Source organism: Colossoma macropomum, unplaced genomic scaffold (assembly GCF_904425465.1).
Source record: "Colossoma macropomum unplaced genomic scaffold, Colossoma_macropomum, whole genome shotgun sequence".
NCBI classification, from domain to species: Eukaryota; Metazoa; Chordata; class Actinopteri; order Characiformes; family Serrasalmidae; genus Colossoma; species Colossoma macropomum.
The window spans coordinates 10,599,092-10,612,701 of record NW_023494804.1 but is presented as its reverse complement, the minus strand read 5'-3'; the positions used below and the strand labels follow the sequence as shown (position 1 = coordinate 10,612,701).

The window sequence follows — 13,610 nt, the reverse complement described above, 5'->3', positions numbered from 1 at the left end:
GGTCAGACACTGATGTTGGACGAGAGGGCCTGACCCACAATCTCTGTTCTAGTTCATCCCAAAGGTGTTCAATGGGGTTGAGTTCAGGGCTCTGTGTGGGTCAGTCAAGTTCTTGCACACCAAACTCACCCAGCCAGGCCTTTATGGACCTTGCTTTGTGCACTGGGGCTCAGTCATGCTGGAACAGGAAAGGGCCGTCCCCAAACTGTTCACACAAAGTTGGAAGCATATAAAGTCTAAAATGACCCCATAGCATTATCCCTCCTCCACCAAACTTTACAGTTGGCACAATGCAGTGAGGCAGGTAACGTTCTCCTGGCATTCACCAAACCTAGACTCGTCCATCAGACTGACAGATTAAGAAGCGTGACTCATCACTCCACAGAATACGTTTCCACTGCTCCAGAGTCCAGTGGCAGTGTGCTTTATACTACAAAATGGTTTTGGTTTAAGACAATTTTCAATTTAATGCATCACTACAAGTAATGTCTGGTCAATAGCCATCCTGTGGTCAGAAACTGACTAATGAGGAATGTGGTAGAGGGGGTGCTGACAAACTGTGCACACCAGCTGTTGTCACCTTTAGGTGCTTTTTCACTGCATGGTACCGGCTCGACTTGACTCCACTCGCCTTTTTTTAGTTTTCCATTCGGCAAAAGTTGGTACCTGGTACCCAGTACTTTTTTGATACCATCTCCATCGAGGTTCCAAGCAAGCTGAGCCGATACCAAAAGGCGACGTAAAACGCAACAGACTACCAATTGGTTGGAGAGAATCAATGAACACATATGCTAACATTAGCTACCAGGTTATTTTAGCCTCTTGCATCACCTTTTTTGAGCAACCAGTCTTGTCGTCTGAACTCTGATGTAATATTTCTCAAACTTACCTGTCTTAATGCCATCCTTCACGTCTCAGCAGTTTTGCTTGTCGTCTCTATGGCGACCAGCTACACTAAGGGGGTATTATATCTGCAGTGGAAACCAAAGTAGCTGGTACCAAAAGTGAGTCGAGTTGAGCCGGTACAATGCAGCAGAAAAGCGGCTTTTGTTGCTAAAACACAAGCAAGTTTAGGTGTCCAGAGTAAAAGTGTATACAGATGTAGGCTAGTTTTGAGCCATGAAGTGACCTTTTTTAAACTTTAAAAATTATACTATAGTAATTATGCCCCACTTTTTGAATACATTCTTTTTACAACCATCACATCTGGTCGGTGTGAGTACTGAATCCTCAGTGTTAGCCTGATTATTGCCATGACACAATGTATAGACGGAAAGATTGATCGGTCATAGATCAATCTTAATCAGCTGATTTTGGCTTAAAGATCTCTGCTGATTTTCCTTTAATTTAGCTGATAGTGAAAACTGATTATGCTAAATTACGCTAAATATGTGAGCTAAATTTTGCTACATACGCTGAAAGGAAACATTTCATCAATCTGGCAGTTTTTTTACAATTTCTGACTCATACCAAGCTGGTATTACTTGTAAAGTTTGAAAAATTAATGTAACTCATGAGGGCAGCAAAGTAAACACCATATTAACTTTTTACAACATAAATGAGATGCAACTTCAGAGTACTTCATCCAACCGAGTGCAGTGAGTATCATGAACAAGCAGAACTAGATTCTTCCTCTAACATGTACATTGAAACACTAGAGGAGGAGGAGAACACAGGAACTGAATTACAGGCACATCCATAAAAGCTGTCCTGCTCGAGTGTACATCATGGCGGCTTGCGCAAGTATGGACAGCGAGAGATTGTTTAGCACTTCTTCAAATATCTCGAACAAGAGGAACAGACTGTCATGTCGAAAAGCCAAAATATACTCTACAGAAAATCTGCTGTCTATGCTTAGTAAGCTTTGAGTCAGTTGTATGATTTTTTTTGTCTGAAAATGTTGGGAACACTTTACTTGAAGGGTGCGTACATAACACATTCATAGCATGTAAACACTTCATAACATGATCATGAATGTTTAAACTACTGCGTCATTTTATTGACAGACCTTTTTCAAAATAAAAGTGGAAAATAGGCATTCTTTTCAGTAACACTCTTGTGTTTAAAAGCTAGCACTGTTATCCCAAGGATTTTTTATTTTATTTTAGGGATGTTCTTTCTCACTTATGGTAGTGAAGAGGGCACAAGTATCGCTGTGCATTGGTCATCCAATTTGACTGACACGTTTTGAGGTTAAATGTTGCACTGTTATCCCAAGGATTGATAAATTCTGTTTTGCCTTTACCTCAAAAGTAATGGAAGTTAACCAGAATGAATGTTATGTGGATCTTTAAATTGCAATGCAAAGTAACTAACTTACATTCATGTGTCTTTCCAGCATCTACAGGGAATGGATGAGTTCTGTGGCCGTGTAAAATTCCGTCATGCAATGCACACTAAGATTCAGCTGAATGGTTGTACATAGCATATAGTAACTTATATAGTAACTAGTAACTATAGTAACTTACTGTCCACATAGTAAAGTGGCATGTAAAGAAACAAATGCTTAAGAAAGTAGTTGACAGTATAGTGTCCCAAAGGGGTACCGTGAGGTCATTTTTATTTTGGCTCTTTTTGTCTATTTTTACTAAAAATAATATAATTTTTCAAAGTAAAAATTGAGCGCTTTTATTTTGAAAAACGCCTGTCAGTAAAATGACATAGTAGTCCACATTAAATTCATGTAAAACATGTGTGCATTATGAAGGTTGATTTAAACATTCACAAACATGTTATGGAGTGTTTATATAAGATGTTATGAATGTTATGTAGACACCCTTCAAGTAAAGAGTTACCACAATGTTTCTAAGACTGTGGTATGCCTGTTGAGTTTGCTGCAATAATAGTTTCCGTCATTTAACTTGCTGCTGTTTGTGTCTGAAATTGCAATTGAGAACGCTTTAACACATATAGGATTTGTCCATGAAGCTCTAAGCAGAGGCATAGCTAGAACTTAGAATGGGCCAGGTTGGACTCAGGGAGTTTGTTGGGGTGGCATGCTGCTAAGAAAAAAATAAATAAAATAAGGCTACTGTATTAAAATGATGTAAAAAGTGATGCACTGGTTGTTTTCTGAACTTAACTAAATCTATCTGTCATTTCTACATGAATAAAGTATTACATTAACACAACTGTTGCGAAAGGTAAACTGAAAGACAGCACTGATGTAATACATTAAATTAATTCATGAGGAAATAATTTTTATTTTCAATCAAGTAAATTACATACATCACTTTTTATGGTGCATCATAAGCTTCATGCTAGGCTGCCACTGGCCACCTCTGTCCACTCCTTGGCTATGCCTCTGGCTGCAAGATTATGCCTCTTTCACATGAGTTCATTGCAACATTAGGTTTGTGTCAGTTATATGTGTATATTACCATCTCTTGTCTCATTATGACATTATGATAAGATGTGTTTGACGTAAATCATCCAAAAGATTCAAATGGGGGAAAAAAGGCAGATCGTTTGGATGACATCACTTTGTACATCATGTATATCACTGTTGTCCACCAAAAGAACTGGGGTGGCCAGGTTAGACTCAAAGACTTTGTTGGGGTGGCAAAATAACACGAGGCTACTGTATTAAAATGGTGTAAAAAGTGATGCATTGGTTGTTCTATGTACATGTCTCTGTTAAGATAAGGTGAGTTTGATGTTAATCATCCAAAAAATTCAAAGGGGAAAAAAGGAAGATCATTTTACATGACGTCACTTTGTACATCATATATACACCGATCAGGCATAACATTATGACCACCTCCTTGTTTCTACGCTTATTGTCCATTTTATCAGCTCCACTTACTATATAGGTGCACTTTGTAATTCTACAGTTACAGACTGTAGTCCATCTGTCCATCTGTTGTGCTGGTACGAGTGGATCAGACACAGCAGTGCTGCTGGAGTTTTTAAACACTGTCCACTCACTGTCCACTCCCTTAGACGCACCTGCGTTGTTGGTCCACCCTGTAGATATAAAGCCAGAGACGATAGCTCATCTCTTGCTGTACAGTATGAGCTAATCATCCTCTAGTCCTTCATCAGTGGTCACAGGACGCTGCCCACAGGACGCAGTTGACTGGATATTTTTGGTTAATGGACTATTCTCAGTCCAGCAGCGACACTGAGGTGTTTAAAAACTCCAGCAGCACTGCTGTGTCTGATCCACTTGTACCAGCACAACACACACTAACACACCACCACCACATCAGTGTTACTGCAGTGCTGAGAATGATCTACCACCCAAATAGTACCTGCTCTGTGAGGGTCCATGGGGGTCCTGATCACTGAAGAACAGGGTAAAAGGGGGCTAACAAAGTATCAGAGAAACAGATGGACTACAGTCTGTAACTGTAGAACTACAAAGTGCTCCTATATAGTAAGTGGAGCTGATACAATGGACAATGAGAGTAGAAACAAGGAGGTGCTCATAATGTTATGCCTGATCGGTGTACATCATTGATATCCCCCAGAAGAACCTCCATTTTTGTTGATTTTTATTTTTCTTCATTTGAACACAGCAGCTGTCCTTTGCTACATTGTGTGAAAATATGATGATGAGTGGACCAATAGAAATGCTCCAAAATGACTTTAAAAACATCTCTTTACATTAACTTGCATTAAAAGTTTTGAAAATATTGGGTTATTTTTTAGACAGTAATGATATTCCACGTCCTTGGCAGGTCATGACTGCTTTTAGCAACTGCTTCTAAGTTCAAAGTGATATGAAGGTATGAGTGACCATTTTTTGTTTTTAATGTACAGTGCAGATTTAAACTGGTTTACACTAGCAGTGTGTGAGAGCAAGAGAAAAACGAGGATAAATTCCTCAAATGGAGAAATGGAGCCCGAACAGGGAGGCACTTTGTGAGCTAACACATCTATTACTGCGGGGAGTGTCAGTACGGTTATGTTCAAACTGCAGCATCCGCCGAACAATAACTTCAAATTTCACATGGGATGGCGTGCAGTGCCTGTCGCTGATTCTGCTTCTGCGCCAATTGCTTGGTCCAAGTAATCCATTTACCTTTCTTCAAAGCACATAACAAATAAATTGTAACTGTCGAGAAAGAACATCAACCCGAGCAAAGTTCCCATGGAACTTTTCAAAGGAAAAAGTTTGACGTGAGGGAAGAAAACAAGATGTATCTTCCGCTAGAGACAAGCTGAAAGATTTTTCTTTCTCTCTCTGTCTTTTTTTTTCTGTTACATTAGACCAGGGAAGCAGAGGCAGGAGATGTGATGACAGCGCTTTCTGAACTGAGAGTGGAAAATGGATTGTGAATCTAGAACAAGGTGTGAAAATGGATTTATTTCTATTGATTACACAGAAAAAAAGTACAATTCATTAACACTGGCTTCCGCCCACTGCGTACACTTCTGTGTCTTGCTCTCAGGCAGCCGCATTAATATTCAGCGGTAATGCTTCGCCTAATTAATGAAGCGCAACATTGTATTTGCATGATGAAGCTGAATACGTCTGTTTGCAGAGATGGAAAAATATCAAGGACTGATAGGTTTCAGTGGAGCTCAGTGATGAAACGGTTGCCGTACCTGTCCACGATTCCGCACATGTCCATTTGGAGGTCGCTGAAGTTTCCCACCAGCATCTGTTGCACCTTGATCAGATCCACTAAGCTGTTGTCCAAATGGATGAGCCGCATGCATCCTTGGAAAACGCTGAAGGGGTTCCTGCATCCGCTGCTGTCTTCTGTGTTTGGACATCCTGTAGGCCAAATCAACCGAACCAGTCAGCAGGTTTCAAACAGCAGACAAGTTTCTGGAGGAGAGGATGCACTGACAAAAAGGTGTAAGATAAATAAGCCAGATGAACAGTGTTTCAGTCCTACGTGTAGCTGCTGTGTTTTTTTTGGAGGTCGAACAATAAAAATGAGCTTAACTATACAGTAACATATTATGCAGTAAGGGTGTAACGATGTCTGTATCTGATTTTAAACGTGCATCGCCAATACTCCCCTCAGTCTCTCATTTGCCATATTTCTTGGAAACCTACGGAGCCCTGCTGGTGACATCCTGTATAAATAAAAATAATGTGTGGCCACAAGATGGACAGACAGACAGAGATAGATGGATGGATGGATGGATGGATAGATAGATAGATTCTTCTATTGCAGCAGTACAAAGAACAGTAAACAACAACACGAGCAAAATTCCCACGCCTTACTACAACTTAGTAAGGTGTGGGTACAAGATAATTAAGTCATGCCTATGACTTAGTAAGGTGTGGGAACAAGATCCTAATATGTGGCCACAACTTAGTAAGGCATGGGAACGAGTTCCTGACGCGTGACCACGACTTAGTAAGGCATGATCTCGTAGACACAACTTAATTATCTCATTCCCACACCTTAATAAGTCATGGCCATGCATTAGGATCTTGTTCCCACGCGTTAATAAGGCGTGGCCACGCATTATTTTTATTTACATGGGATGTCACCAACAGGGCTCTGTAGAAACCACTGAAGTTAATGATAAAAATTATGCGTCTGGGTGCAGCCAATCAGAGTGAGGTTGGCTCCACATGGCTTTACAAACTTTCATGCAACTCAATGTACGCTGTGAGTTCCACTCAGCACATTCACTTACACCACTAGTTAGCAGTTCGTATTTTTTGAAACACCATATTGTTCTTGCTATAAAGTCATTCGCGAAATGTAATTTATACTTTTTTTGTATTTTTATATTTTATTTTCCAGCTGTCATTGCTGTTCTTTTTTCTATACCTATATATTTGTCATTTTTCTATCTGTGTAGGGTTCTTTACTATATAATTGAGTTTTTCCTTTAAACCGTCCAGTAAACAAACAAGTTTTATTTTTTTGTCCACTGATCTGGTGAAATCAGTGGTTTGAAAGTATGCTGTAAAGCCAGCCTAAAGGGGGAGGGGCTTTGCTATGGACACATCCATATGCGAATGACTGGGCATTTAATAAATCAACTATAAATTCTAGGGGTTGTGATTTTTGGGGATTATTTTGTCACAGGGCTGCACGGCAGGTATTGAATAAGTTCTACTGGAGAACTTATATTTATGATTTGAGCCAAATCAATCTGTGTAGTACATAATTAGAGATCCGAGGAAACAAAATATCAAAATATCAAAAGTCCTGACCTCAGTATTGAAAGTCGCATAGAACCTGAAAATATGTGCATCATTCATGGATGAATTTAAGCTGTGCACATGGTACTAATATTTTACAGTATATTAACATTAACATATGAACATATTTAGGCACTCCTTATTGTTGCTGTATCTGTGTATCTGCAGGTATCCAACATTTTCATTTGATGCATTTTAAATAATTTGTCATTTTGATAAATCTGTAATGCTCTCCTGAGCCAGTCATTTCATGAACATGACACAGCTGTGAATATCATTATATAGCAGTGTTTACTGGAGAAATCTTCAGTTTGTAAGTACCACTGCTACGATAATGGCAATTTTCACTTGTGCAGTGCTTTCAGTGAGTGCATTTACATGCACTTAATAATCCGATAACTGCAGAAAATCAGATTTTGTCAGTAATCCGATCTGACCAGATCTGATTACTTGAGTGTGTTTACATGCACTTAAGTAATCAGATAATGGGAAACTCCGGGTCTACATGAGTCAGGCAGTACTCGGATTTCTGCTTTTGAAATCTTGAACACTTTTACTTTGAAGCATTTGAAGCTTGTGACACACAACAGCATTTCTTTATTTTTTTGCTGTTTCGTTTTATAGTGATAACGCCTCTTAGACGATTAGGTCTCTTTTACTTTATGTACACTTTTACTTTATACACATGGAATTTGAAGCTACAAACATACGTACATCAGTGAGATCCTGCTTGTGTGGGTTCCCCTTTATTTCAGTGATTCTCACATAAGCAACTTTAGTTCCAGTTGCACCTTCTTGTGGAAAATGTTCACACTGCTAAACATGGCTTTGTAACTGAGGTTCCTTATCTCAATCCTGGCAAACCCACACTAAGCACTACACACTTGTGTCATCTAGCACACCTATTTCAATGCCTTAAAATAACCAGCGGACACCAGTTTATCATTCTATCGGCTAAAAACAGCCACTTTGCTGAGAGCATTAATTTGAAGTAAGCAGCTCTTAGCATCAGTTTGGTAAACAATGACATTTACACAAGACATGTCTGGCGTCCAAAATATGCTTCTTTACTTTTGCACAGGACCTATGAGCAAGCAATGAAAGCTTATACTCCGTCAATTAGCATTGTGCAAAGTGAACCATCACACACTTGCCTTAAAAACTGCATCCAGTTGTTAAATAAGCTCAAACAGTCTTCCTTGGACACTGTATGACGTGCTGTTCCCTTATTAAAATACGCAAACATATGTAGCACGAATGCAAACAGTACTAGTAACCATCTGGAAGCCTGACGTTTTGTTGCACCCTGGCCCTCTCCGTATTAGGAATAAATCACCACAGGTCCCGATATAATGCAAGGGTGTTCGCATGATTTAAAGGCTCACACTGGCAAATCTCATTTTGTATGTGATCCTCAACGGCGTGTGCTTTCGGCTGAGGGCGAAAAACGCAGCAAGACGCCAGAGACCAGAGCAGAGCTTTGACATGATCCCCAGTGCGGTGCCCAGACGCCGTTAGCGCACCCTCCAATTACTGAGCTAAAGGTAATTAAACCACACGCGCTCTATCTCTCTCTCTCTCACTAGGAGCGCGACGTGTGGAAGACGCAGGGAGACCAATTCTCTCCCAAGCAGGCTGAGCCATGAATGAGTGGCTGTGTTTTCGAAGAACAGGGGAGGGCTGGGTGAGCGGGACGAGGCGGCATGCAGTGGTGTGGCATTGACGGATTAATGCTAGGAACACTGCTTTGTTAGAGGAAAGTTATTGGGTTTTTTTGGGGCCTAGAGGAAAGCTTATACTAGCTGTACATGGGGTTTTGCTGTACCTCCTAAAAAGATATGGTGTGTCGGCATCACAGGAAAGGATGTGGTGGTTGTGGAGGCGTCTGCTTTGTCCACAGCCAGGACCAGGCGACCTCGTCGGACGCTCAGTTCCACAGAGTGCCACTGTCCATCATTCAGCCCCGAGCCTGTAACAGATGCATAACATTTTTACTACTTTTTTTTTTTTAAGCCAGGAATCTTTAGTAGTTCAATCAAATGTACACAGTTAAATCTTTGCATTTGACTTATAAGGCTAATGTGGCTATTACGTGATGATAGCTTATACACTACTAATTAGCATACTTAAGTGATCAATCATTTGCCTAATACCTCAATCTTAAATAATTTTGCTTATGTGGCTTTTGACTCTACTATCTATTAAAATGGACAACAGTACATTGTGTTACGAAAAACAGAAGCAGCAGCCAGTCTTGTATGTTTTGCACCATGCTATATGTGTCCATTACATGTTAGCTAATTTAGCCTCATAGTTCTAGTGCAAAAGGAAAGAAACAAACTTAAAACACCAATATCTTGGCTAATTGGCTATATTTTAGGTAAGAGGAAAAATGTTATGTTTTTGCTAATTTATTTAAGCAGTGACTTAGGTTTCATTTCTACTTTGGGGGGTAAACACTGCTCATTCCACTTCATCATATGATTAGGGTTTATTCTAAATATTAGCATATCACCACTAGTGTAAAACAAGTATTACCATTTTTTCTCTACGTAATTTGAACACGACATCTGCTCTGTACATTGATTACAGATTAACAGAGATGCTCAAAAATTGCTTGGAATAAAATCTCTTTACATTAACTGTCATTAAATTAAATGTTTTTGCATTCTCCTATTACCATTTTGCAAAGGCTTGTTTTGTTGGACAGCGATGATGTTACATGTGTACATTAAGAATATGCCAACATATAGTTACCCAATAGTTCAATATGAAAAATATTCATTAATATTTTACTTAAAGCCTGCCTATTTCGGGGCTTCATGAACTTGCATAAACATCCTTATACATTTTTCATACTTTATACATTCAACAATCATGTGCATCAATTCTGTTCAATTTCTCAGCACATCATTTCCATTACTGCATTAAATAAAAGCCGTGTCGAGACCACAGACAGTCGTAGTAGATGACTCGTGGCTGGAAATTTGCACCAACAACGGCAGTTAGTCTTTTAGATTAACAGACACATGCTATAATGGTCTATTACCTCGGCTAACGTTACTGGCCTTGATTTTCTTTGAGTTTGAAAACAGCAAGTTTGTGCTCTGCAACACATTCTACATAGCATAGCGGCACTTTGTGCCGTATGTGCTATGTGATTCTACATCCGAGGTCTGGTGGTCTTTAGTCACAAGGATGCACTGAGTGGGAATAATTGGGCCAATTAAATAGTTCTCCAGACATTGGAAAGGGCATGACCCCCACCAAGCGCCCCCATCCCCAACTAATCCTAGAATGCACATTTAAGATCAGAGTTTCATAACAATTCGCCTGGAAGCCAAGCAGAGCTCATTAAAGTATTCAGGTGGTTATTTACAACGTCACGTCAGCAAAGCTACAGTTCATTTCATGTAAGAGAAGAGCTCTGACCTGCTGTGATGTCCACCATAACCCTCCCAGCCTTCTGGATCTGCAGCCGTGCCTTGGCCTCACTCAGGTAAAGCCACAGCGCACCCGCCTGATGCTGGAGATCAAAGGTCATCAACAGGCCCGCCTTGTTCCACGTCCGGAACTGCAGGCTGACAGACGCACTGTCCCGTGACACGGCCCAAGGCAGCTGCAGGAAGCTCTCCGGGCTGGCAAAAGTCACCGGCACATCAACGGCCTCGGAGCACACGAACGTGATGTTCCCCTGCGAAAGAGATCAAAAGTCAAAAGTGCTTAAACCGTGAAAGGCAAAATCCATCTTATTTCCAGCTCATCCGAGCTCGCAAGTCATTATTCATGCAAACAGATTTCTGAAAGTAAATTACTCAGGATGTGAGTTATGATGTTTGCCTTGTAAATTATGCATTGGGCTCCCCCACACTGAGTCTGGGCTGATTAAGACCATGATTAACAGAATTTGTAATTGCCTTAACCTCTAATTCCCCAGTGAACAGAACTAACAGAGAAAAACAAGCAGTGAGTAATGTAACTATGCTCCGTATTAGTCTATGCAGTAGATGATTCAAAGAAACAAACACAGTGGATAATGATATTTATTGATAAAGAACTCTGTTAATGTAGCAAGCATCATACTTTATTCTGGTAAAATACAGCAACAAACATTCATTTAAAGGCCATTCAGACTGGAATTTTAAATACGCTAAGTGATATTTGTCATTGGCGCTGGTGCCAGTCGTTTCCAAAGCTACTTAAAAGTCTGTAGTGGCCCAGATCTTTGTTAAATTTTTTAAAATAATGTTTAAGCTATACAAGTTGTAGATGCACTGATGAGTGAAATGAGCCAAGCAACCTAACCACACAAAGAAGACAGATCGTTGTCTGAAGCAGTGTTTAAGTAGTAGTTGGGCAGTTGATCAGTTTTTCCTCTTTTTCTAAGGCTCAATCCCTTTTCACCCCCCATCACTTAGCCCTTACCCCTCCGTTTCATGCATTCAGTCCTAGGGGTAGGGTGTCCCTATTTTTGTTGAAATGGAGAGTCCATGCGAAGTGTTAGAGCTACATGGCCCTCCATACCAGCAAGATGAGTATTTTCTCCATTAAAAAATCAGATTAGAAACTCAGAGAGAGGAAACTAACAACCAAGCAAAAGCTAATCTAAGGATAACTGAGCTTTCAAGCAAGCTCTGTCTGCCTGTCATCTGTCCATCGGTTCGGTCAGTCGTCCACACCAGCATTCCCTGGATGCATGTGCAGCAGTAAAGTGTGTTGTTGTGTTTCTAATTTACACTGTGTTCCTTGGAACTAGAAGTGATCACAAATAGACTTGCCTACTGTTGCGCAAAAGTTTGGGCACCCTTGGTCAAATTACAGGTTTGGTGATTTTGCTGTTTTTTGAAGTTCAGTTCTGCACATTTTGATGCACACTTCCTGTGTATTTCCTGAATTTAACTTATTGCAGGAAAAGTAAAACATGAAATGTGGCCATTATATTTTATGTTTAATTTTTTACAATATGTTAAACTAAATACATAGACAGAAATAAAATAAATACATACTTGCACAATATTGCCAAATGAAGTTCTCTGTGGAGGTCATGTTAACATATTTTCACTTAAAAGGTCAACAATACATGGAATTTGACTAAGGTGTTAAAACACTTTCAAATGACTGTGGTTTCTGACACTATATGACTTCCTACTACATAAAAACGAAAAAACAGGTTGCATAGCCAAAACAGTAGCAGCTTCCTTAAAGCCTAAATTGTGCCCATTATCCACAGATAACAGAATGTCAGACTACACAAGCCGGTCTAACTGAGGCTCCAGTTTGCTAAGGTTTTTTGTTAGCTATTAGCCTTGTAGCTTAAGTGCCGAACTAAAACTTAGGACTTGGTTCTACAATTTTCTTTCTTGCCATATCAGGTCCACTGATAACGTTATTGTGGTTTTATTTATCAAACACAGTCATCATTTATTTTATATGACCATTTTCCAACCTCTCTTTATCCATTACCATTAACCAGGCTGTTTTTGTTATTGTGCCTTCAACAAATGAGCGCTGTTCTGATTGGCTGTTCTGTATTGTTCAAGGTAGCTGAAACACTCCTTATAACTTCAGCATGAATGGGCGTGACTAAACAGCTGTAGGCAGAATGTTCTGATCACATATTCATCAAAGTTGCATAAATAAGAGTGCAGATTTGACATTCTGACTACTCTGGATCTGACTCACGAAATACGATGTGGTAACAAGCGAAGATTTAAGCGCAAATGATGAATCAGCTTCAGTGCATGAAATCAAGCGCCATCCCACCATGGCAACGACTGGAAAGGATAAAATGTGAAATAAAGAAGACAGTAGATTAATGTGATTGTGTAGTGTGATTATTTTATACAATAACATATTTAAACATGGTCTTATTGCCATTAATGAGCAGCTTCTGCACTAGCTGTCTTATGTATTGTTCATTTTTCGAGGTGGAGTCAGTTGTATAAAACAAAAGCACAGTGTGATGTTTTTAAATGGAACACAGAAAAATGGCAGCATTTGTTTATTCTAATGTGCATGTAAAATAAGTACATCCACTTTTTTACCATGTGCATACTGTTTTAGATTTTTCTTCCTGATTGGTATAGCGGATGATATTGATAATAATTTGGTTAGTTAACCACAAATCAAGCATTTTTTTATGTGGTTAATTGCTCAAATTTACACACACTCCTACCAGACATGAGTTTGATTGTACAGATACACTACAGATGAAACTGATGAGTAACAAAACTATCAGTGAAATTTGCATGTTCTCATTTTATGATCAGATTTGTCCGTATGCAACACTGATGAATAAGGTTAGGGAATTCAAATCAACCGTATATGAACTGTATGGACTGGGGAGTGAATGGTATGTTTTCTCATTTTAGCAATGTTTATGTACTACATCAAACTCTTATTTGAAAAAAGTAGGGAAAATTCAGTGTTCCATGATATGGGCCCACAGCCAGAGACCGCTGATTCTCCTTTTCACTTTGTCATTGGTGTG

General features: G+C 39.6%; 1 protein-coding gene across 1 annotated transcript in view; it reads right to left on the bottom strand.

Moving 5' to 3' along the window:
- Window positions 1–13,610, bottom strand: part of cntnap3 (contactin associated protein family member 3) — a 188,696-nt gene that overhangs the window by 79,519 nt on the left and 95,567 nt on the right. Inside the window, exons 8-10 of the mRNA XM_036595152.1 lie at window positions 10,553–10,814; window positions 8,946–9,089; window positions 5,554–5,725 (exon numbers count right to left, since the gene is read on the bottom strand). Coding sequence (XP_036451045.1) covers window positions 5,554–5,725; window positions 8,946–9,089; window positions 10,553–10,814 — 578 coding nt within the window. The remainder of the gene's footprint in view (window positions 1–5,553; window positions 5,726–8,945; window positions 9,090–10,552; window positions 10,815–13,610) is intronic.